The 22,640-nt window shown below is 47.6% G+C and overlaps 1 protein-coding gene across 1 annotated transcript; it reads left to right on the forward strand.

Moving 5' to 3' along the window:
- Positions 1-4,681: 4,681 nt before the first annotated feature.
- On the forward strand, positions 4,682-22,624 carry LOC311521970 (malignant fibrous histiocytoma-amplified sequence 1 homolog). Its single transcript, XM_084630732.1, has 11 exons — positions 4,682-4,750; positions 6,409-7,288; positions 7,903-8,194; positions 9,229-9,415; positions 10,778-10,968; positions 12,300-12,781; positions 15,962-16,119; positions 17,884-18,043; positions 19,209-19,279; positions 20,349-20,455; positions 22,489-22,624. Exons 1-11 carry the CDS (start codon positions 4,732-4,734, stop codon positions 22,504-22,506), a joined length of 2,565 nt encoding a protein of 854 aa, XP_084486858.1. The 5' UTR covers positions 4,682-4,731; the 3' UTR covers positions 22,507-22,624.
- Positions 22,625-22,640: the final 16 nt, after the last annotated feature.

Genomic DNA, 22,640 nt, shown 5'->3' on the forward strand with positions numbered 1-22,640 from the left:
AGTATTGCCACCCTTACTTCTGCGCTGCCTTCAGAGCTGGGCAGCCAGAGAGCAGCGGCTGTTGGCCGGATGCCCAGCTCTGAAGGCACCACCCTGCCAGCAGCAGCGCAGAAGTAAAGGTGGCAATACCATGCCATGCCACCCATAGTCCTGTGCTGCTGCCCTCAGATTGGGCAGCCAGAGAGTGGCAGCTGCTGACTGAGGGCCCAGCTCTGCAGGCAGCAGCGCAGAAGTCAGGGTGTCAATACCATACCAGGCCATCCTTACTTCTGCGCTGCGGCTGGCGGCGGCTCTGCCTTCAGAGCTGGGCTCCCAGCCAGCAGCCGCTGCTCTCCAGCTGCTCAGCACTGAAAGCAGTGCCGCAGGTGGCAGCAGTGCAGAAGTAAGGGTAGCAGTACCGCAACATCCCCTACAATAACCTTGTGATGCGCCCCCCCCCCCCAACTTCTTTTTGAGTCAGGACTCCTACAGTTACAACACGGTGAAATTTCAGATTTAAATAGCTGAAATAATGAAATTTACTACTTTTAAATTCCTATGACAGTGAAATTGACCAAAATGGACCCTGAATTTGGTAGGGCCCAATTTATATGTGATATCATCTGTGGTAGGATTACATGGTAGAAGGAAAACACATCAAGGCATGCAGTCTGCGTTTGCCATGCTCTCAGGTTACAAGATCACAAGTACACAGATATAGACTAGAACTGCTCTGCCATTGTTTGGAATAAACACTTGTTGAGATCAACTGCATGAAAAATATGTATAAAAGTACATAAAGTGTGTGAATTTGTCCTTCTTGTTATATTCAACATACCAGGAAATCTTATTTATTTAACTACGTCTGTGTTTACGTTGTTGCATGCTCTTTGACATGAACTCAGAACTGTCTCAACTGAATACTTCATAGATTAGGTAATTTAGTTCAATGGTACTTGGATATCTCATTATGTGGCTTAGAACAACCCTTTCCCTTACATCTGTCCAGTTTTAAAAGGAACACTGTCTAAAGAACCACTAACTCAGAGGTTCTCAAACTGTGGTCCATGGACCACAGTTCCCTCTAAGGTGCACTCCTGGGTGGCTGCCCATGAGAATGAAGGTCAGAATCCCTCCCAAAGGGGTGTGTATGTACGTGTGTTTTTGCCCCTCACTTTTAAAGTCCAGTTACCTTTTGAAATGCATTTTCCCTAATTAGTGGACCTGCGCAGGCGTGACTCCACTAATTAAGTGCTTGGACTGTGGAGAAGATGCACATGTAAGGTGAGGTGGTGAAAGGGGGGAAAGGGGGTAGGTGGGAGGGGGCAGTGGAGTGAGAAGAGGGGGTGGGGGGAATTTGGGATGTGCAGGGCTGCGGCCGCCAGAGAAAGAGACGACTTTCCCCAGCTCCAGGGCTGCGGCTGCCAGGGAGAAACGGCCCTCCTCCCCAGCCTCAGCTCTGTGGGTGCTGTGGCGGGGGAGACAAGGCACATCCATTGCCTTAGAAAGGTAAGACTGCTGATATTAAAATATGAGTAGTGTGCTTTTATTTGTAGAACAAAAAAACTTTATTATTAAGGGTTTTTTTTTTTATATAGCACTTTTATCCAAAGCGCCGTAGAATAGTTAGCTAATGGTACAAACAACGCTTGGAAAGATCATTAAGTGGTCCGCTGACAACCTCAGCAATTTTCAAGTGGTCTGCAAAAAAAAAAAGTTTTAAGAACCACTGCACTAAGTGAATGAAGGTGTATAACACAATGCTGTTAAAGGCAAATGCTATTTTTAATGAGTCACCATTGGCCTGGCCTGGTACTGGAACTTCTTGACTGCCTTCAGCACGTCACGTGTATAGAGGCTTTTTGGGAGAAGGAATTCTAGAAACCAGATGGCAAGAGAGGGGAGCAGGAAAGGTTGATCTGCATTTTAACAAACAACATAAAACCTCTTTCACCATGAGACTCCATGTCTCCGTCCTCATGGTGGGAAGGAACTTTATCTAGGGGTGACCTTCAGGAAAATGCATTTCAAAAGGTAACTGGACTTTAAAAGTGAGGGGCAAAAACACCCGTACATACACACTCCTTTGGGAGGGATTCTGACCTGACAATCTGGTCAGCCGTGTTGCTGGGAACACATGGTAAGCATTTCACCTTGAACTAAGTCTAATTTAAGTTTTAGTTACTAGAGAACATTTTATCTTTTTCTCTTGTAACCATTTGTGACTTTAACGCCTTGTACTCACTTGAAATCTATCTCTTTGGAGTTAAACTTGTTTTATTCTTTAATCAAACTAATCCAGTGTTGTGTGTTAAACTGAATTGTTTGGTAAATCCAATTGAAATAGTGAGTTGTATATTAACCCCTTACAGGGGCAATGAACCTATAATATCTGAACTGTCAAGGAGAGGGCTGGACAGTGCCGAGCACATGTTTTTAGGGAAAATTCAGAACTAGGAGTGTGATGGGGTCAACCTGCAGGTAGGAACCAAGGCTGCTGGAAGCCAAAGCACGGCTAACAGGCTGCTGGGGTCAGAGTTGCTGGGCCAGGGCTATTGCTGTACACAGACCTCACGGTGTCACTGGCAGGCTGATTGTGAGTGACCCAAGTTGGGAGTTAAAATAGTAAAGCATTGTGAGACACCCACGGTTGCAGGGTAGGTGGTGACACAACCCCTGACTAGTCTGGGTTGCACCCAGAATTGTGATATGTTCCCATCTTGGTATCAGCTGCAAACTTTATAAATGTACTCTCTCTGTCATCTTGCAAATCATTTATGAAGATATTGAACAGAACTGGACACAGGACAGATCCCTCTTGATATGCCTTTACAGTTGACTTTACGGCTTGAACCATTGATAACTACTCTCCGAGTACAATTTTCCAACCAGCTGTGCACCCATCTTATAGTAGGTTCTTCAAGGCTGTATTTCCCTAGTTCGTCTCACATGATATTCTCATAAGCATTGTCAAGCCTTACTAAGGTCAAGATATATCACATCTACTGCTTCCCCTCTACACACAAGGCTTGCAACCCTGTCAAAGAAGGATATTAGGCTGGTTTGACGTTATTTGTTCTTGGCAAATCCATGTTGACTGTTACTTATCACCTTATTATCTTCTAGGTGCTTACAAATTGATTATTTTACTCCATTATCTTTCCCAGTACTGAAATTAAGCTGCCTGGTCTAGAATTCCCTGAGTTGTCCTCATTCCCGTTTTTATAGATAAGTAGGTACTATATTTGCCCTCTGGGATCTCTCCCATCCTCCATGGATTCTCAAAGATAATTGCTAATGGCTGAGAGATCTTTTCAGCCAGTTCCTTTAAGTGTTCTAGGATGTATTTTTGTCAGGCCCTGCTGACTTGAAGATAGCTAACTTAACTTGTTCTTTCTCTATTTTAGCCTCAGATCCTACCCCATTTTGTTAGTCATCCAATCACTGTTAACCTTGTTGGTGAAAACTGAAACAAAAATGCATTTTGTCAAGTATCAGAGGGGTAGCCATGTTAGTCTGTATCCACAAAAACAACGAGGAGTCTGGTGGCACCTTAAAGACTTAACAGATTTATTTGGGCATAAACATCTGAAGAAGTGTTTTTTTACCCATGAAAGCTTGTGCCCAAATAAATGTTAGTCTTTAAGGTGCCACCGGACTCCTTGTTTTAAAAAAGCATTTCACACTTCACCTATTGCTTCATTTTCTGTTGTCTTTTCCTCCTCCATTGAGTAACAGGTCTGTCCTGTCCTTGGTCTTCCTCTTGCTTCTAATGTATTTGTAAATGTTTTCTTATTGCACTTTTCTATCCCTAGCTAGTTTAATCTCATTTGATGCCTTGCTGACTCTTGTTTAGATGTTTCGGCCCCTGCTGACCGTGGCTGATGAGTGGGTGGCCATTGTGAAGTTGAGGGCAGGTCCAGACAGTGCTTTGGCTTTAAAATGCTGTCCCTGCTGAGGGGGCCTCCGGGAAGAAAATCTTTGTCTATTTTACATGGTCTTGGAAATGCTTGTTGGATGTCAGTTGCATTCTTGGCACCTCTGCCTGACATCCACATGTGCTGAACCATGTATCCTTTTAACCATAGTGTCGAGAAGGCTTGTGGCTGGTCTGGACAGCATGGCTTGGGCATGATCTTAGAACTGGCATGTAGACCCTGAGCTCTTTGGGGTAGAAACTGTCTGTCTGCTATGGTTTGTACAGTACTTAGCGCAATCTTCGTTCCTGGTTGGTCCCTAGACACTACTGTGATAAGATTCCTAAGAATGGTCATCTGTCCCTGAGAATGTGATATACATTGATGTCAATTGCCCCTGAAGTTGGCTGGGGTGTGGGGATAACCAAGCCATCTGTCGTTAGTATGTTTACTGCTTTTCTATCACGCAGCCACCCTGTCCTGCCTTTCAAAAGGCAGTTCGTTAGGAAAGGACAGCAGCCCCTTTGAGGAGCGAGGAGAAGCAAACTTACCAACACCTTTACCTGCTGTCCCTGCTAACTGGAGGCTGCTGGAAGTGGACAGCTGGGGTCCCAAGGGACTCTCTCCTTCTTACTGTGTGTACTAATGAATACCCAGTTCCTTCTCACTGTGCCTTATGTAAGAAGGGTGATAAAGATATTTTGAAATCATCTTCTAGGGTGGAGGAGGGAGGGCTCAAAAGAACATTTCCACAGGAGGTGGGAACTGCAGAAGGGACGTTTGAGGTTCAGAAAGGATCCAGCTGTTGCAGCTGCTGCAGGCAGGAAAGGACAGCATGGCCCAGCAGAGAGCCTGTGAGTAACGAACGACCCCCTTTCCCTATTTTTTCTGCCCAGCGCCAAACTCCTCGTGGTGGGGGGGGGAAGGGAGGGAGGAAGTGAGATAGATTTGCCTTTGCTGTTTCACTCACTGCCCCAGCGGGGGAGGGGAGGGGGAATGGGGAGAGGCAGATGTATTTTCTCTGCCCTATGTGGGGATGGAGGGGGGAGGATGTGCGGGGAGGGGGGAGAGGAGGGGTGTTAACTCTTTCTCAATGAGGGGTGAGACCTCCCAAGGATCTGTCCTGTGGGGAGAGTCATTTGAGTTCAGCTCTTGAGCTCCGAGCTGTGTGTGAGGATGCACCACAGCCGTAGGCCCAGACAGGAAGCAGAATGGAGAAGTTGGTCTCATTTACTTTAGCTTAGAACAGCCCCCTCTGCCCATGGAGAGACCTCGCCCCCCCAGCATTTACCCCTCTGCTGTAGGCACCCTTCCTATTTGGGCTGGGGATGGCCAGCTAGGCTTCTGCTTGAGGGGTTTAGTCCCTCTGAGCCCCCAGGGGTGGTTCTTCACCCAGCTGCTCCTCCCACCCAGACCTCTCTGGTTGCAACACCAGTCCCTCTGACGCCCTGGCTGCCAGCAGTTCCCAAGCTGTAACTCCTTGTGTCTGTCCCCCCCCCCCCCCCCCCGGGCATCCCAATATATCTGCCTGGGGGGTCCCTAGACTTCAAGGGCAGTGAGGGCCTGAGGGAAGGTCCTGAACTCAGCTCCTGACCACTGAGCCATGAATACATCTAGCTGGCTACAGCTGCAGTGGTGTGCCTCACGCTGTGACCCTGTCTGTTGCCAGCAAAGAGCGTGGGTCGGCTCAGTAGGTTCCTGAGGGGAAACCCATTAGTGAGCACTCAGCAGGTAGCATTTCTAGCTGAGTCAGCCCTGAGCCGATTGCCCAGGGGCCCTGAGCCGTTGGCATGAAAGATCCCTTGGCACTTTGGGAGAGAGTATGGCTTCTTTAAACTTGTCTCCTAGTCAAATTTCAAGTCAGGTAATTTAAGGGCTGCTGTGATGAGGTTGGTGATCGATTGTTCTCCATGTCCACTGAAGGTTGGGTAAGAAGCAATGGGCTTAATCTGCAGCAAGGGAGATTTAGTGTAGATATTAGGAAACACGTTCTAATGATCGGGGTAGTTAAGCTCTGGAATAAGCCTCCAAGGGAGGTCGTGGAATCCCCGTCGGAGCTTTGTAAGAGCAGGTTGGACCAACACCTGTCAGGGATGGTCTAGGTTGATGTGGCCCTGCCTCATGGGGCTGGACTAGATGTCCTCTCGTGATCCCTTCCAGCCCTGCAGTTCTACTGTCCCTGCAGCTTCAATCAGACGCAATATTCATGTCCTCTTCCCGCCTGTCGTCTCGTGCTGTGTAAGGGGTGCAGGGCAGGTACCGCTAAAACCGCTCCCGTGCTTCACTGCAGGAGCAGCTTGTCATTGGTCTGTAAATGACCCTTTAGAGTTTGTGATGTGCTCTGAGCCCCTTAGGGAGGAAAAGTGCTACATTAACGTGGGGCTAATGGTGCTCAGCCACCAACACGTTCCTTTCAGACCCCTAAATGAGCAGACAGATTTCTAGGCGAGAGCAGTGGGAGTGCCCTTGGAAATCAGGCTCACACACTGTAATGATCTGTTCCGTCCATTAGGTCAGGAGCAAGATGACCGCGCGAGTAAAGTGACTCTCTCCACAATGAGGCTCAGAGTCCTGCCTCCTACGGTCCTGCAGGACCCCAGAATGGAGAGCCTGAACCTGGACCGGAACAAGCTGAAACACGTCGCCGGGATCTCGAAGCTCGGCAACTTGAGAAAGCTGATCTTGTCCAAGAATGAGATCGCGGACTTCCCCGAGGAAATACAGAGCCTGGTCCACCTGGAGAAGTTGGAACTGAATCAGAACCAAATCCGAGTGATCCCGGAGGGGATCTTCTCCTGTCTTCCGAGGCTCAAACACTTGCGGCTGAGCAACAACCGCCTCAGTGCTCTGCCCAAGGACTTGGCCACCTGCAGCAGCAGCCTCCAGTACCTCAACCTGTCCAACAACTTGTTCCGAGCCATCCCCCAAGCTGTCCTGGAGCTGGTGAGTTTACAGGAGCTCTATGTGCAGAATAATACGTTGCGCCAGCTCCCCAGGGAGCTGTTCGAAGGGAGGCCGCTGAAGATGTTCAAGGCAAATGGGAACCCGCTGCGGGAGCCTCCCAATGAAGTCTGTGCTGGGGGCATCCAGCAGATCCTGAGCTACTTCAGCCAGCTGCAGAACTGCCATGTGGAGGAAGACAGGAGGGTGAAGACCATGTTCTTGGGGGCCTCGCTGGCAGGAAAATCCACTATCTGTAAGAGCCTGAAGCAGAGGCAAGTGGTTCTGGTGTCTGAGGAGGAGCGGACAGTGGGGATTGAGATCAGCGAATTCCACATCCAGGACTTCACGTTTCTCTTCTGGGACTTTGCTGGGCAGCTGGAGTACTACGTGACCCACCATGTGTTCATCACCCCACAGGCCCTCGTCATCCTGGTCATTAACTTCCAGAAGTAAGTGTTCTGCAATGGGTTTGTTTGAAGAGCTCGCAATCTAACTAGCTCAGACAGGCACAGGGTGTGTGCATGTGTGTGGGAAACACAGGCACGGAGCAGGGAAGTGACATGGCCAAGGTCCCGCAGCAGTGCTGGGGATAGAACCCAGGGCTCCCAAGGTGCAGTCCCATGCCCTGTCCACTAGGCATGCTGCCTGCCCTCTCTGCAATGTGACTGCCAGCCCCTTGGATGGAGATCAAACTCCTTTTACAGAAGCCACTGAACAGCTGCTGTATCTAGTGCTGATTGTGGAATGTATAAGTCTACACCAGTTGGGCAGTGCCTATAGAATGATCATCCAGTCTCATGTATCCAACACCAGCTATTTTAGAGGAAGGTGTTGAGATAAGCCACTTTTCAGTGTATGTTGTCCTCTTCTCTGCCTCATGCATAGAGGAAAACGAGTCTGCTACAGACCCCAGTTAGGAGACACAGTCCTTTAGCTCAAGCTGTAGAGACACATGCTCTTTACTGTGGCAGTGTTGTGTTCAGTCCTCGGGATGACCCAGAGCACATTGTCATGCCCTGCACTGGCAGTAACTGGCTGAGTGTTGGTTTGATTGATTCTTCAGGTACCAGCTCAATAATGGCATCTTCCAGGAGCTGGTTGGCTTCTGGATCAATAACCTCTTCATGCGAGTCCCAAACTCCGTGGTCCTGCCCGTGGGAACCCACACAGACTGCTGCACTGAGGAGGAAGTGGAAGAAAAGAAGCGGGACATCATGAGCAAGATCCAGGCCATGCTGGAGGAAAGGAGGGCAAACCTCGCCCACTTCATCAACAACCTGGAAAGCAGTGAGGAGTCTGAGTTCTACGTGGACCAGTGGGACCGACTGAAGGAGATGGAGAGCTGCACCTTGACTGTAGGGCTATTGATTGGTTATTACACAGCACTATAGGTGTACACAATGCTGTACAGGCCAATGGGAGACTCAGTCTCTTTTCCAAGGAGCTTCTAGTGCTCAGCCCCAGAGAGGTTAACTAAATCTCTGCTTTTAATTTAATCTCTGGATCATGAGCCCATCACTGGGGTACCCCCAGGTTATAAAGAACGGTTATATGGTGAATTTTGTGGAAATCTGTATTAGTAGAGCTGCTTTATTTAAAAACAAGATGGACAAAAAAGGGAGAGGATGGGGGAAATATTTAGCAACAAATTTTGACTCCTCCCGTACTTTTTCATCAAAATTCATAATTTTTTGTCAAGTTCGGAGTTTAAAATATTCTGTCCAATCTGCCTTAGTATTAAGAAAACAGTTTCATTTTGTTGTTTCCCCCTGATACTTTGTGTTTCTCTTTTCTTCCCCCTCACCCCATCTCTTGTTCTTGGGGACACCTGAATGAAAACAGAATTTCAAAGAGCTCCTGTGTCCCTGTACCTGCTGCTTATTCTTCCCATGAAATTAGACCCCTCTGGGACGCTGCTCTCTATCTAAGGCACCTATATGGGCCCCGAGTAGTAGGAGCAATCTCTAATATTTTAATCCTTGCAACACTCCTGGGCGGTAGGGAAGTACTATTATCCCCATTTTACAGATGGGGAACTGAGACACACAGGAATGACATGACTTGCCCAAGGTCACAGAGGAAGTCTGTGGAAGAGCTGGGAATTGAATCTATGTCTTCCAAGTCCTAGACCAGCACGCTAACCACTGGGCAATCTTCCTTCTCATCCCATGATTACTAGCTGCTTAACACCTTTATAAATGACCGACAAAACTCCCCCCAACACCACAACCCACCAAAATCTGTCAGCATTTGGCTTTCGTCACCGACTGAAGAGGACCTTGGTACCCGTTATGTATTAGTACTTGCTTGAGCATCAGGGCTCGAGCTAGACAGAATATGGCATATGGCGCCCTGAGTGTTCCATAGTAACCGCGTGCTTTCCTTCCAGATTTTAAACCTTGTTCCCGTCAATTGCACTAATTACTGGGATATTAAAAAACTTGAGACTACTATTTTGGAGCATGTCAGGAATGAAGAAATATTTCCTAATGTTATCCGAGTGCTGCCCCCTGTCTATAAGGAAGTGGAAGCGGCAATCGTAGATACTGAGCAGAGTGAGGGGACAGCAGAACATGGTAGGTGTCGATAGATCATCTCTTCTCCCCACCACCCTTTCCCACTGAGAGTTCACCGCGTTAGGGGACCTATGCCACAGCCACCATCTTTTTGGCTAAGGAAGGCTGGCCAAGGACTCCCTTTGATGCCCAATAAACTCACTGCTCCCTAGTCCACTGGAGACACGGTGGCAGTTCAGAGATTCAACACCGTTTCCAATCTAGGAGCTAAGCCGGTGGTGGCCTGTAGCAAGTCCCAGGCGCTGCACGGCTAGGGGGTGAGAGATTGGGAAGCAAACCCCATTCTATTGCAGGGCAGAGCATTGAACCATATTCTAGTCAATTCTGTCTTCCGTTTATTCCCGCGTCAGCACAATGGGGGCTGCGATTTCACTGTATGTCTAGTAACTAAGGAGCTCTGCTGTTTCCAGCCAGTGACATAGCAGCACTATCCCTGCACATGGCCAGCCTAGTTATGTTCTAAAATAGCCCACCTTGGATTAGCTTAGACCTAGAGAGGTTCTAGAGATAATGAGCAAAGTGTATCTGAGAACCAGAGACTGGGGAGGCAGCAGGATCTCCTGGCTGCAGTGTAGATCATTCCTGTGCCTGCGTCTATTGGCTCAACCTACAAGAGCCAGGGATGTCAGACACAGAAGTTAGGCTGAAATGCCATCTCGGTGCTCCAGGCTCTGTTCCTCTTGTGTGGATTTTCTCTTCCTGTGCTGTGCGGAGTAAGGGGAAGTGTAGCAGCCCCAATGATCAGTCTCCACTCTGGGCTCATTGGGAGTAAATAAGTCCATTCTTGTTTAAATTGGGCTAGATTGAGCTGCATTAAGTTCCTTAGAGGAACATATTGGCAGTGCACAGCCAAAGGCCTGATCCTGCAAACACTTCCTCATGTAAAGGGTTAGACTTCAGTGGAGCTACTAATCTGAGTAAGGACTGCTGGACTAGGTCCATAACGGGGAGAGCTGTGTATTTCAGTAACCTTTTCAAAGAGCCTGGTACATATCTGTATACGTGTGCATATCTAATTACCTCTGGCTTGTTCTGAATACTCCTACCACAGCCCTGCAGTGAAATAGCTGAGAGTTGGACAAACACCCTGGGTACTGTCATGCAAACAAAGGCACTCAGCTTCTCTTCTCCCCGCTCCCCGCCGTGCCCCCCGCCCCTCCTGGTGCTTCAGGATTCCTGAGTCCAGTTCTGCCAGAAGTCGCCTTTGACCTGGAGTGGGATTTGCCAAGACCTGGGTGTTAGCACTGATATATGTTGGCCCTTTTAGGACTCAGCCTCGGGCAAGCACCCACACACTGGCATTTCAGCTGCTGTTTGAAACCCTGTGTTAGTAGTGTCCATGTGATCCTGTTCTCTCTCTAGGCATAATGGACCTCAACCACTTACTTAGTGAAATCACCCGCCGAGAGCACCTGAGCCATCTGGGCACAGAGCTTTTCCGGGACATCCTGAGATACCTCCACCGCATCGGGCTGATTATATGGTATGAAGAAATCAAGCAGCTGGAAAGCACAGTCTTTCTCCGGCCAGCCTTTCTAATAACCATGTTCAAGGTGAGCGTATGGGTCCCTGTAGAACCCTCCCTCCATGACCAGGTTATTTCTCTGGGAAGCAGTGTCCTGCCTCCCTGCATGTTCTGTTTCATGCCACCCTGCACACCATTGTCCAGACACAAGAGTGATGGGTGGTTTGGAAAGAACAAGCCTTAAAGAAAGGCATTTTGCTCTCCAGCCATGCCTCAGTTTCTGGGGCAAGTCTCGGAGATGATCTTACACTTACTAAGGCCTATCCGCTGAGTTTCTCAAAGGACTTTGCAAGCGATCAATGACGTCTAACAAAGTTGTGTGAAAGAGTCAGCATTATAGGTAAATGGAAGCAAAATACCTAAGGTCATGCTGCAAATCATGGACAGGAATAGAACCGACGAGTCCCTAATTCCAGTCTCCTGATCTAACCACTGTGATGTGGACACTGTCTACTAGGAACTGGACTGAGGCCTCTAATTTATCTTCACAGCCAGCAGATTTAAACATTTTATTAAAGCTAATGTTAAAATTATATAATACACAGGTTAAGGAACGAGTGTCTGCACATCTCGGTATAGTACTTATCCACAAATACAAAGTTTGGTTTAAAAGTCATAAGATACTTATAGTGCATTATCTGTAGTAATCCAGATTTTGGTGAATAAATTTAACAATACAGTTAGACCCTACTCTTACCAACCTGGCTTAGATGATCCTCTCCCCAGTCTCTTGAAGCCATCCAATAGCATTTGAATTTATCCTGAAGAGCGAATGAATGCCTCTGATTCGGATTCTCCTCCCCTTGCCCCCTTTTTAAAAATAGTCCTTTTCGGCCTCAGTTCAACTATGCAAAAAGAAAAGGAGTACTTGTGGCACCTTAGAGACTAACCAATTTATTTGAGCATAAGCTTTCGTGAGCTACAGCTCATTCATTGGATGCAACTATGGCCTCTGTTTTCCTCGTACTGGTGTGCACTGTGTAGAAGGAACCTGGTCCCATTCCCTGTGATTGCTGGAGGAGCCTTGTGCCTGCTGTGTTGCAGGGAGATGAGGCTAGGAGGAAGGATAGGGTGCTAGCCGAGGACTTGGGAGAACCAGGTTCAATTCCCTGCTTCTCTACAGACTTTCTCTATGTGACCTTTGACAAGCTGCTTAATCTCGGTGCTTCAGTTGCCCATGCATAAAATGGGGATTAGAACACTTCCCTCCCTCCTCATGGGTGTTGTGAGGATAGATACAATAAAGACTGTGAGGCCCTCAGATATAATGGTGATGTGGGTGTTGTAAGTACCTAAGCCAAACTGCATCCATTACTGAAATCTTCCTGGCTCGCTGAGCTTTTGTTCCTTCCCGTTCAGATCCTTGTTAGATATCGCCTGGTGCAGCAGCTGGAAAGCATCTCCGTGGACCTGCTGGTGGGAGAACACGCTACCATCAGAGACCAGTCCAACTGGGTGTGGACATTCAAGTCGAAGGCCATGCTGTGCCAGCGGGCCATGCGAGCCTTGGTCAAGCACCAGCTCTACTTGGAAGGGATGAAGGACGTCTTTGAGGAGATGGTAGGGCACAAGGCCCAGAAGGGGAAGCTGTTCAGCCTTCTGGAGCACTTTGAGATCTGCCTGGAGGTGAGGCATGCCAAGGACCTCAACCCAGGGGCCAGGGAGTTTGTGCCGGGGAAGCTGTGGGAAACAACGCAGAACTGCCGCGAGGCCTATTACTTGTTTCCCACGTATCTCAACCAGAGCGAGGAGGTTTCTGAGAGGTGGGGAGGAGATCATCTGGAGGATCTCCACATCCGGGCCTACTTTTCACCTGAGATCCCAGAGGGCTTCTTCCAAAGGTAAGAAGCCAGCCCACTTGCCTTGGCCATGTGAGCTGGGGAGCCTGTCAGCGCAGGGGTCATTCCTTCTTGTCTGTCTGGGAAGCATGTAGTTGGTACTAGTATAAACAAACACATTAATTCATAGCTATCAAAAGGAAGGTTGGCCTAGTGGTTAAGGCCTTGGACTGTGCCTCAAGAGATCTGGGTTCAACTCCTAGCTCTGCCACAGACTCTGTGTGACCTTGGGCAAGTCAATTCATCCTCTCTCGGAGCCTCGGTTCTCCATCTGTGAAATGGGAAGAATGATTCTCCCTCTGCCTAGAGTGGAAATCTCTTTGGGTGGGTACTGCACCGGCCCAATGAAGTTATGAACTCAACTGAGGCCTGCAGGTGCTACTGTTATATAAATTATTAATAATAGGGCATGTTAGCAGTGTACTGCCCAGGAATTCATAACGCATGGTTCTCATTTGTGGTGTTTGGTGCTGCATGTGTAAGTCATTGCATATTGTTTTGGTCACATGCCTCTCTATGGCTTTATTTCTATCCAAGCGGGTGTGCCAGTAATCCTGAAACGCCGGGAGTTGGCAAACCACATGCATGTGGAGATTTGTGCTGGGAGGTGGGTTCTCTGGAGCATTGGTCTCCAGCCTTTATGGGTCTGCTAAGTCATCTATTAGTATCTAGAAGAGCTGAACAAAGTAACTGCAGGGAGCATTATGGAGGGGAGAACAGGAGAACGGGGAGGACGCTTTCATAATCCCATTTGCTGAGCCATATTCTCTTTCACAAAGAGCCAGCAATGGCTGAGCTTCATCTCTTAGAGAGCCCTGTTCTAGAAGAGGCATATATACTGTGCAAGGACTCATGGGGAAGAGGGAGATATGGTCTAGCACACCCGAACTACTTCCACAGACCTAGCTTTTGCTCCTTGGAATCATCCCTTTGGTGGGGCAAAAACCAAACTCTGGATGCCATGGTGAAGGAGTGCATCTTCTACTTCATCTCATGAGCTCAGACAGTCCTGGGTGTCTTGCTGGGTCATTGCCTTCCCTTTTGAGTCTGGCTGTCTGTGACTTCTGAGTTAGCACAGCAAAAAAACAAATCCAGCTAGGGTAGTTTACCTTTCTGGTTGATCTCTGCTTACAGCCAGGGCAAGGCTGAGAGTCAGAGTCATTGTAATATGAAGAAGTTGTGAGGTTTCCCTCCTCCTGCAGTTCAGTTGATCTTATACCCTGTAGGATAGCCCATCTCCGAACCTTCACAAACACTCCTCTTCACCCAGTCATGGGGATGAGTTTGGACACAATGTGTCATGATCTGGATTCATCGCCTCTTGAGTTAATTATCAGCCATATCATACCATCCAGTCAGGATCTGGGGTTCCCCAATATTCAAAGGAACATCTAATTCTATTCTCCCTGTATAAGTTTTTATGGTGTACTCATCACTGTAGTATCTGAGTGCCTTCCAGTAGTGCATTAAGCAACCTGACTACGCATCTGTCACTTGTTCTCTCATCCTCTCACTAAGGGAGAAGTATGTGTAGTGGAGTGTCTTGTTTTGGTGGTAATTTTTTTCTTTTCAGTTGGCCACCAAGCTTCAGTTCATGCAGCTTTTAGAGCATTGAGGGGTTTTGTTAACAGCTGGTGGGGAAGCTGGGCCTCTTTGCTGAATGACACACTAGAGCCCAGGGCATTTCTTCCCTTCCAGAAAATGAATGGCAGACTCAACAATCCATTCTAAAGTTTCTTATCTCTGCATAAAGAAGTGATTTGTACCCAACGGATCCATGTTGGCAAGGTAGCTTGTTCAAATCAGTGTCATCTTGCTGCATCAAGAGTGAGAGAAGCGGGAAGAGGCACTCTCCGAGATGCGTGTATGAATCCATCCATCCATACTAATAATATTGTGGTTTGCCTGTGGGATTGTTAGCTACCCAACATGTACCAAGCACGCAGGCTGTCTGATGTATGGGGCAGCTATTTACTTTAGGAAGAAGCTTTTGACTGCTGGCCTTTCTAGGGCTAGAAGGGAAGGAAAAGCCAGCAAGAAAGAGAAACAAATGAGTGAGTGAGTTTGTGTGTGTGAGAGAGATGCTCTAGGAGAATGTGAGTCTTTGTCAGCCTCTAGTGGCTGAGCCTCAGAAGAGGTTAGTGCAGTGATACTCAGACCTCAGTGATTCAGGAGTCAAATAAGGGATCAAAAGAGCCAAAGGAGCATGAATTCATTGTTTCATTTACCACAGTACAATATCTTCATATTTAAAAGTATGACGGGGAAATATCTAGTGTGTATATATACACTAAATATTATATACTAAATAATACATACTGTAGGTGTGTGTGTTCTCTCTCTCTCTCTCTCTCAGCAAAATGACTGACCAAGTATTAACATTTTATCAACTACAATTGGTTAATAAAATAGTAAAAACATCCTGATTGGTTAATAACTTAGACTGGTAAATAATTAAATCACAGTGTTTTAATATCCTGTGCTGCAGAGAGACACAGGAGGTGCTTGTGGCTTGCGAGCTTCAGTCCGAGTATCACCGGGTTAACGAGTAGGACAGCCCAGAAAACATTTCAATTGTTGCAAAAAATGCAGAGGCTTTGGAGTTTTTTGTTCCGAAGTGGAACGAAACTGACACCTTTCAAAATTTGTTGTGCAAAGAGAGACAGAGGCTCCTCCCACCCCAGACTAGCCAATGGTGATTGAGGCACAGACCTGGGATATGGAGAGCCAGGTTCAAGACACTGCTCTGAATCAGTCAGAGCAGGGACTTGCCTCACCCCTGAGTTCTGCACTATTCTGGGCACTCGGTCTGATTTTTTGACCAGAAATTCCATCCTGGATCCGAAGACCTTTGCTGATGAAAGTTTTTTCTTGAATCTGGAACATTTTCGCAAAAAGTTTTGATTCCAATGAATCTGCATGTTGAGTAGAAAAATTCCCAACCAGCTCTCTTAATGGGTCTGCTCCAGCTGCTAGCAATGGGTCTCAGTCCTTTCGCTCCAGCGGTAGATGCTCATGTTTTTAATACAGTATGAGAGGTCCCTGGTTCAATCCCCATTGTTGTCCCAACTGGGGTTGGCTACATATATTCTGGCAGCAGGTGGGGCTGAAAATAGTTTCCATGATGCTGGAGGGCAGAACTGTCTCAATCTTTTGGCTGATGTCTCTCCAATCTCATTGCAGGCTCATGGTGAAAGCTTGCTCCTTCTACTCGGCCCACTGGATTGCGAAGGTCACTTGCCTGCTCATATGCAGTGGCAAACCCTTGCTGATCAAAGAGAACAACCAGAAGGGCTATAGTTATATTGAACTCCGGAGCAGAAAGCCAGCGCAAAGGACAGGTGAAAATGAAGGCACTGATTTCTCTACTGAGTATGTTCTCTTTCGCTTTCCCTGGCCTGGGAGTGGAGGGTAGTTGTCCGCTTGCCATCTGCTTTCGTGTACTGCACCCAAACTCCCCTAAACAAACTGGCACTTGTGTTGCATGCTGGTCCAGTGCATGTACAGCATGATCCCCACTTACTGACTCTTGGTTAGCCACAGCTGGGTTGTGTCTCCAAGAGTTGAACTCTCTGAAGCTCCCTAGCCTACAGAGAACCATGTGACTTCCCCTGGCTTGTCCCATTGGAGCATCTCTCTCTAACCTGGGGAAACCCTGATTAATAGAACTTCCAACTTCTTAAAGATTTGGGTGTTCCCAAGATCTTAATGAAATCGGGGTCCCACAGTGTCTCTCTCAAAATAAACTGCCTGGGATGACAGGAGACCGATTCCAGATTTAAGATCAGGTTGAGATTTTTCAAAGTAAACTTTTTTTTCCTCCCTTTCATTAAGTTTTATGTTTTACCTTGGCATGAGGAGCAATATCCTCAGACCGCATCTTCCCTGTCCTTGCTGGCGGGTTGGAGACAGAATTTTCTCAGCCTTCAAAGGGGAGAGCGAGACTGAAGTTTTCACAAAGGGAACTCTTCTTGATGTTTGAGTTACACAGGCATTGACTCGCACAACCATCCCCTCCTAAAAGAGTTTTAAACATTCCCTCCCCTCCAACGGCTCAGTGTCTTAGTGTCACCGTTTTCTGGTGCTCTAGCAGAAAGAAGGGCCTCACTACCATAATGGGAATAAAAGCAGGAAAAATACTTTTAAATAAAAGTTTGAGGCCATAAACTCTGTTGGGCAAGAACTCTGTTTTTGTTCGGTTTATACAGTGCCTAGCGCCCTGGGGTTCTGGTCTATGCCTGGGGCTGCTTGGTGTTATGGCAAGACAAATAATAAGCAAAGAAGGGCACGACGTGGCTTTTGGGGACTGTTTTTTGGTCCAGCTTCTGTTGTGGAAAACGAGTCACCTCATCTGTTTGGTTCAAACAGGCTAAGGTCCTTTTTATTTGAATACAAGCACGCAGGGAGAGGAAGACAGAGATGGTCACACACAGGTGCCCCCCTGGTCTCTCTCTGCCCTGCCCCTAGAATATCAGCCTTCTATAGTTTTTTATCATTCAAGTCAAATGATACGTTTCCTTAATTTTTATCACTCAAGCATTGTTCATAAAGCCTTATAAGGAGCCAAAGTAAACAGGATCATAATTAGCACTGTGCTGACACACTTTGTCGTTATCAAGATCTGCAGTTTGCTTGTGGCAACGTTTTGTCTAGGGGCTTTTGCAGGTTTGAAGGGGGGGGGTTGCATATAATGGGCAGCTAGGGACTTGAGCTAGCCTAGAGGTTGGCCTAGTTCGTTATCTGGGTCAAAATACCACGGCCCAGCATATGCAAATGCTCTTAGCTTAAGCTAAGTCTTACAGGATGCCGGCCTGTAGGCCTCTTGCGTTACCACTCTTGCCTATGCTGCATATAGTGCATAGATCTTGTCACAGAGTGGGATGGGGTCAGGCCACCAATACTTTCCCCCACCCTTTAAATTGCTCCTCCAGGGTGTCTAGTCTGGGTGAACTGGAAAGAACCCACCTGGTGCAACTGTTTGCCTATAACCCAGCCTACAAGCAACTCTTGCCTGCCCGTTACCATTTGTGCTCTAAATGGGCTAACTCAGTCCAGGTAACTGTGATGATTAACAGCAGCCGGTTCTTTCCCTTATTCATCTAAAGAATTCCAGTTCACATGGGATTTTTTCATGGCGATCATCTTCATCATCCGGAAGCTCTCAGAGGAGTGGCCTGGTCTCCACATGTGCATGAAGGCACCTTGTCGAACGGCAGAATGTCCTGCAGAATTTTTCTGGCCAGATGTGGATGACAAGAACACCGTGTACGTATGTCCTGTAACCTGTTTTTCCTAGAGGAAATATCTGCAGTGGGGGTGTGAGCACCTGCTACCACAGTACAAATGTTGATCAGTTCTAAAAACAGACCCATTCTTTGCATGTCTATAATACCTTCCATCAGAGCAGAGCAAGTCGCATTACAACGGTCTGAATCCTCACTACATGCCAGTGAAGCAAATAACTACTGACCCCATTCTACGGAACAGGAAACAGAAGCGCCAAGAGGTTAAGGACACAATTTTCAAACTTGGGTGTCTAACATTGGGCACTTGAACTGCTATGCAGCAAAGCACTTAAGTGTGTGCTTGACTTCTATTATTATTTGTTATTTGTATTGCAGTAGCTCCTAGAAGCCCTGGTCATGGGCCGCATTGTGGTAGGTGTTGTACAAACACAGAACAGACAGTCCCTGCCCCAGACAGCTAAGTAATTCAGCACCTAATCGTTGCTGAATCAGGCCTTAAATCCGTATTTAGGCATCCAAACCAAAGCAGACTGGCTTTCAAAGGGGCGGAGTGCCTCTGAAGTCCCATTGTTTCCACTGGGAGTTGAGTGCTTCTGAAAATTGATCCACTTTGATTGTGGTGTGTAAATAGGGATTATGGGTGGGATTTTTCAAAAGCACTGAGCCTGGTCTAACTCTGCTCCTTTTGAAGTTGGCAGTGACTTCAAGGGGAACAACTCTGAGCCCTTTTGGAAATGGGACCCTACATCTGTATTTAAACACTTAGCTTTGAAAATTGTGGTCCTTCTTTGAGTGACCTCTGCATATTCCCACTCCCCTATTGCCACCGGCTTGTGGCCCGGGTGTCTTGGTCCCACAAGCAGGAATATGCAGGGGTTCATCTCAAAGAACTCCATTTGCTGCTATGTAATCTTCATTTTAAGTGGCTTGGCAAAGGTCTCTTAGGAAGCCCATGGCAGAGCTGGGAATAAACCCCAGGCTACCAGTCTAGTATCTCAACTACAAAATCCTCCCTTTAGACCACAGGCAACATTTTCTCTCTCTTTTTTTGTCCATAACATTTTAGAAAGAGCAGTTGTTTAGAAATGATTTGTTTTGAATCCCAAAGAGTCTTCCATGGCTGTAAAGGTGTTTAGTGGCACTTTCATTTAGTTTTTTTTCTTTTCCTTTCTTTTTATTTTAAGGACGAAGGAAGAAATTAAAACTTGTGGAACATGTGGCCATCGGTTTCGAACTGAGCTGCTTTTACCCAAAGGTACGGGCAGAGGGTTAGAATCCGGCTATAGCATAGGGGCCAGTTTCTGCCACAAGATGAAGGTAGAAGGATTTCCTGTCACTGAGGGTATGTCTGCACAGGGATAAAAGCCCCACGGCTGGCTCAGTCTTGTTGGGCTCGGGCTGCAGGGCTACAAATTGCTTTAGACGTTCGGGCTCGAGCGGGAACTCTGGGACCCTCCCCCCTGGCAGAGTCCCAACATTTGGGCTCCAGCCTGAGCCTGAAGGTCTATACATCAATTTTTCAGCCCTGGAGCCTGGGGTCAGCTGCTGTGGTTTTTTTTTTTTTTTTTTATCCCTGTGTAGACATACCCTGAGTCGTCGTCTGTCTTTGCTGTGGTTCTCCATCTGTACACTGGGGGTGCTAATACTTCCTCTGTCTCTGGTCTATGTAGATCATGAATTGTTTGGGGCAGGGCCTGTCATTCGCCGTGTTTGCACAGCACCTAGCACAATGGCACCCTGATCTCAGTTGAGTCTTCTAAGTGCACGACTGTAATCAGCTAAGCATGACCATAAGCATGGTCAGGGCTTACAGCAACACAAGGCCTGGGAATTGGGACACTTGGGTTCTAATCCCAGCTCTGCCCTGACCCGCATAACCATTTTTCCTTAGTTTCCCCATCTGTAAAAGGCCCAACAATGCAGTGTCCTACAATCCATCTCTGACAGGCAGCTCCCTAGTGTTAAGAACTGCTCCTAATAAACTCCCAAGTTTCTCTGAGCCATTTTCCCCACTCTTTTTTATTTAAAGACCACTGTGACTTGGCAGCCAGCTCCTGCTGGCCCCTCAGCTGTTCCCTTACAACAGGCTTCTGTTATCTGCCTCTCACGTTCTGGCGCAGATGCGTAGCTGGTATAAATCGCCCTAGCTACACTGAAGTCAATGGAGCTAAGCCAGCTGGCACCGGCTGAGGCTCTGCCTCCACTGCCAGGAGGGATGAGTTAATGTGTCAAGCACTTTACACTGTCAGTGGGGTGGGGGGTTCTGGGGATTCACTGCATGGCTGTGGCATGGCAGGCTGATGTCTCCTTCTCTTTCCTTTCAGTTCCAAGTGACCTGGAGGTTCCGCAGACCCCGCCCCCTGCTCACTATTATGTCACTAGCTATGGGACTACATCTTTCGGCCCCAGCAGCATCCACGTCCATCGCCAGGTAACTTGGCTGTAGCTTTGCTCCTCATGTTTTGTTCTTGGCTTTTGGCTTCTGTTCTTTCTCTGTTGTGGGGAGCTGGGCTTGTGCTAACACCAGCTCCCATCATGGTCAATGAGAAGAATGGCCCAGTGGTTTAAAGCACCGACTTGGTATTTGGAAGACCCAAGTTCAATTCCCTGCTCTGCTGTGGATTCCTGGTGACCTTGGACAAGTCACTTAGCCTCTCTGTGCCTCAGTTTCCCATCTGTAATATGGAAATAATAGCCTGTCCCTACTTCCCAGGTGGGGAAGTGACCTACTGATTATGATACACTCAGATACAGCGATGATCAGGGACAGATAGATGGAATTTTTCCATTGATTTTAATGGGAATTAGAGTGGGCCCTAGAACAACAAGGGAGCCAAACTGAAAATACCCACTCTGGAACACTGGTCAGATAGACTTCATAGAGCCATCTATTTCAAGCCCAGAACAGAGCGATGTGGCGGTCTCGTCAGACCAGCTGCATAACACAGTCCATAGAACCTCACCCTGTGATTCCAGTGTCAGTCATCCTGACTCAGCATTCGTCCTGATGTAGCAATCCTTCTTTATTAAGGAATACAGCTAGCTTGAAGGATGCCTTTCTGTCTCTGCCCCTCTTCCTGATCAGTCTTTCTGCGTCTATCAGTGTTGTTCCTAAATGACTGGAGACGCTGTATGTTTAGGCTGAGATTTTCTAAAATGGATGGGAATTTTTGGGCATCTAAATCCCCAGGTGGACTTTGAAAGCCCCATCTTTGATGTATATAAAAATCACTTGGGCGATGGCATGTTAGATTCTAAATCCATGGAAGTCAGTTCCTTTAAATGTGTAATGGGTGTGTAATCTGAGACCGTCCTTGCAGTGCTCAGCACAATTTAGATCATAGTGCTGTTGGCGTATATGGGGTGACAGGGAAATTATGTCCCAAGGTGTTTATAATCTAAGGCTTCGGTTCTCCAAGGTGTTACCTCCCCATGGAGATTCCCATGGAATTGTCACCCAATGACCCTGTGAAGGGCCTGAGTTAATGAGGGGGTTACATAAGGAGCAAACAGAAATGAAAGTTAAACCCTTGCAGCATCGCTCTGCCAATTGCCTTGTGGATGGTTGAGCTGGCCTTGGTAAAAGCATTGTGGCGTGGCAGCCCTTGGTCATTGTTCCAGGGCAGCCAATAATTTTTCCCAGTTCCCAGCCTGCATAGTTGGGCTGAGCACTAGGGAAACTTGGTTGTGGGCAAGGGGGAGAATGAAGGAAGCGTCCTTTCGTCCCCACGCCCTTGGCATGATTTGGAACCCCATGTCTAGAGGCTACTTCAGCCCAGATGGCAGCGATCCCACCACTGTCCAGTGCAGGGAGCCCCTACGGAGCTTGGCCATCTCACGTGGGGTGTGTACCCCTTGTGTACTTCTCCCCTCTTGCCCAGTGGAACTGCACTGGTTGCATTACCAACCAAGGGGAACCCTGCTGTCTTGGGAGCTGGATGCATCTGGGCGCATCCTTAGCTGCACATGCACTCACAAAAGGCACTTTTCCAAATCTTCTCACTGTGGCTGTTGAGTTGGTCAGTGAAGAGGCTCAGGTCTTGCTTCAGGCTTTGGAAACCCCCCAGAACAATGTGTGCTGCAGTCTGGCACATGGAAGCAGCAACCCCCCCTGGATTTTTCCCTTGGAAGATGGAAATGCTGTGCTGTGAACAGCACCATAGAGCCAGGCTGAGGTTTGGTTTATTTGATTTTACTCAAATTCTGTTTTCCCTCCTTTCTGAAGGAGGCAGTGCTCCAGGGACAGGCACTGTGTACTTCTTGGACGCCCTAGGGGGCTCTGGGGTTGGTGGTCTGACAACTTGATAGTGTTGTTTTTTTTTTTTTTCTATTTAAGTGGGGTTCTGAACTGGAACTCCAGAGCCAAATACTCCCAAACTTTGGGCTGCTTAAACTTCAAGTTTCTTTGCTTTCTTGCAACAGAAGCTGCAACTCTGCAGTTACTCACTGTCTTTCTTATTTCAGAGTATCTTGGACAAATGACTCGGCCTGCCCAAGAGGTCCATTGAGAAGGACGTCCTTTTAGCTAAGACTCCTAGCGTGTTGAGCGCCACGCTAAGCAATCTCTTAAGCGCTCTGTACAGCAAGATCCATTTCACTGTTTGCAGTGTGTGTAC

The sequence above is a fragment of the Lepidochelys olivacea genome, assembly GCF_965140295.1.
Source record: "Lepidochelys olivacea isolate rLepOli2 genome assembly, chromosome: 6".
Lineage (NCBI taxonomy): Eukaryota > Metazoa > Chordata > Testudines > Cheloniidae > Lepidochelys > Lepidochelys olivacea.

Excerpts from the sequence above, each read along its gene's own strand:
- LOC311521970 (XM_084630732.1), top strand. Across the intron at positions 7,289-7,902 it reads CTGGTCATTAACTTCCAGAA|GTACCAGCTCAATAATGGCA; the intron begins GTAAGTGTTCTG and ends TTGATTCTTCAG. Across the intron at positions 19,280-20,348 it reads TGAGCTGCTTTTACCCAAAG|TTCCAAGTGACCTGGAGGTT; the intron begins GTACGGGCAGAG and ends CTTTCCTTTCAG.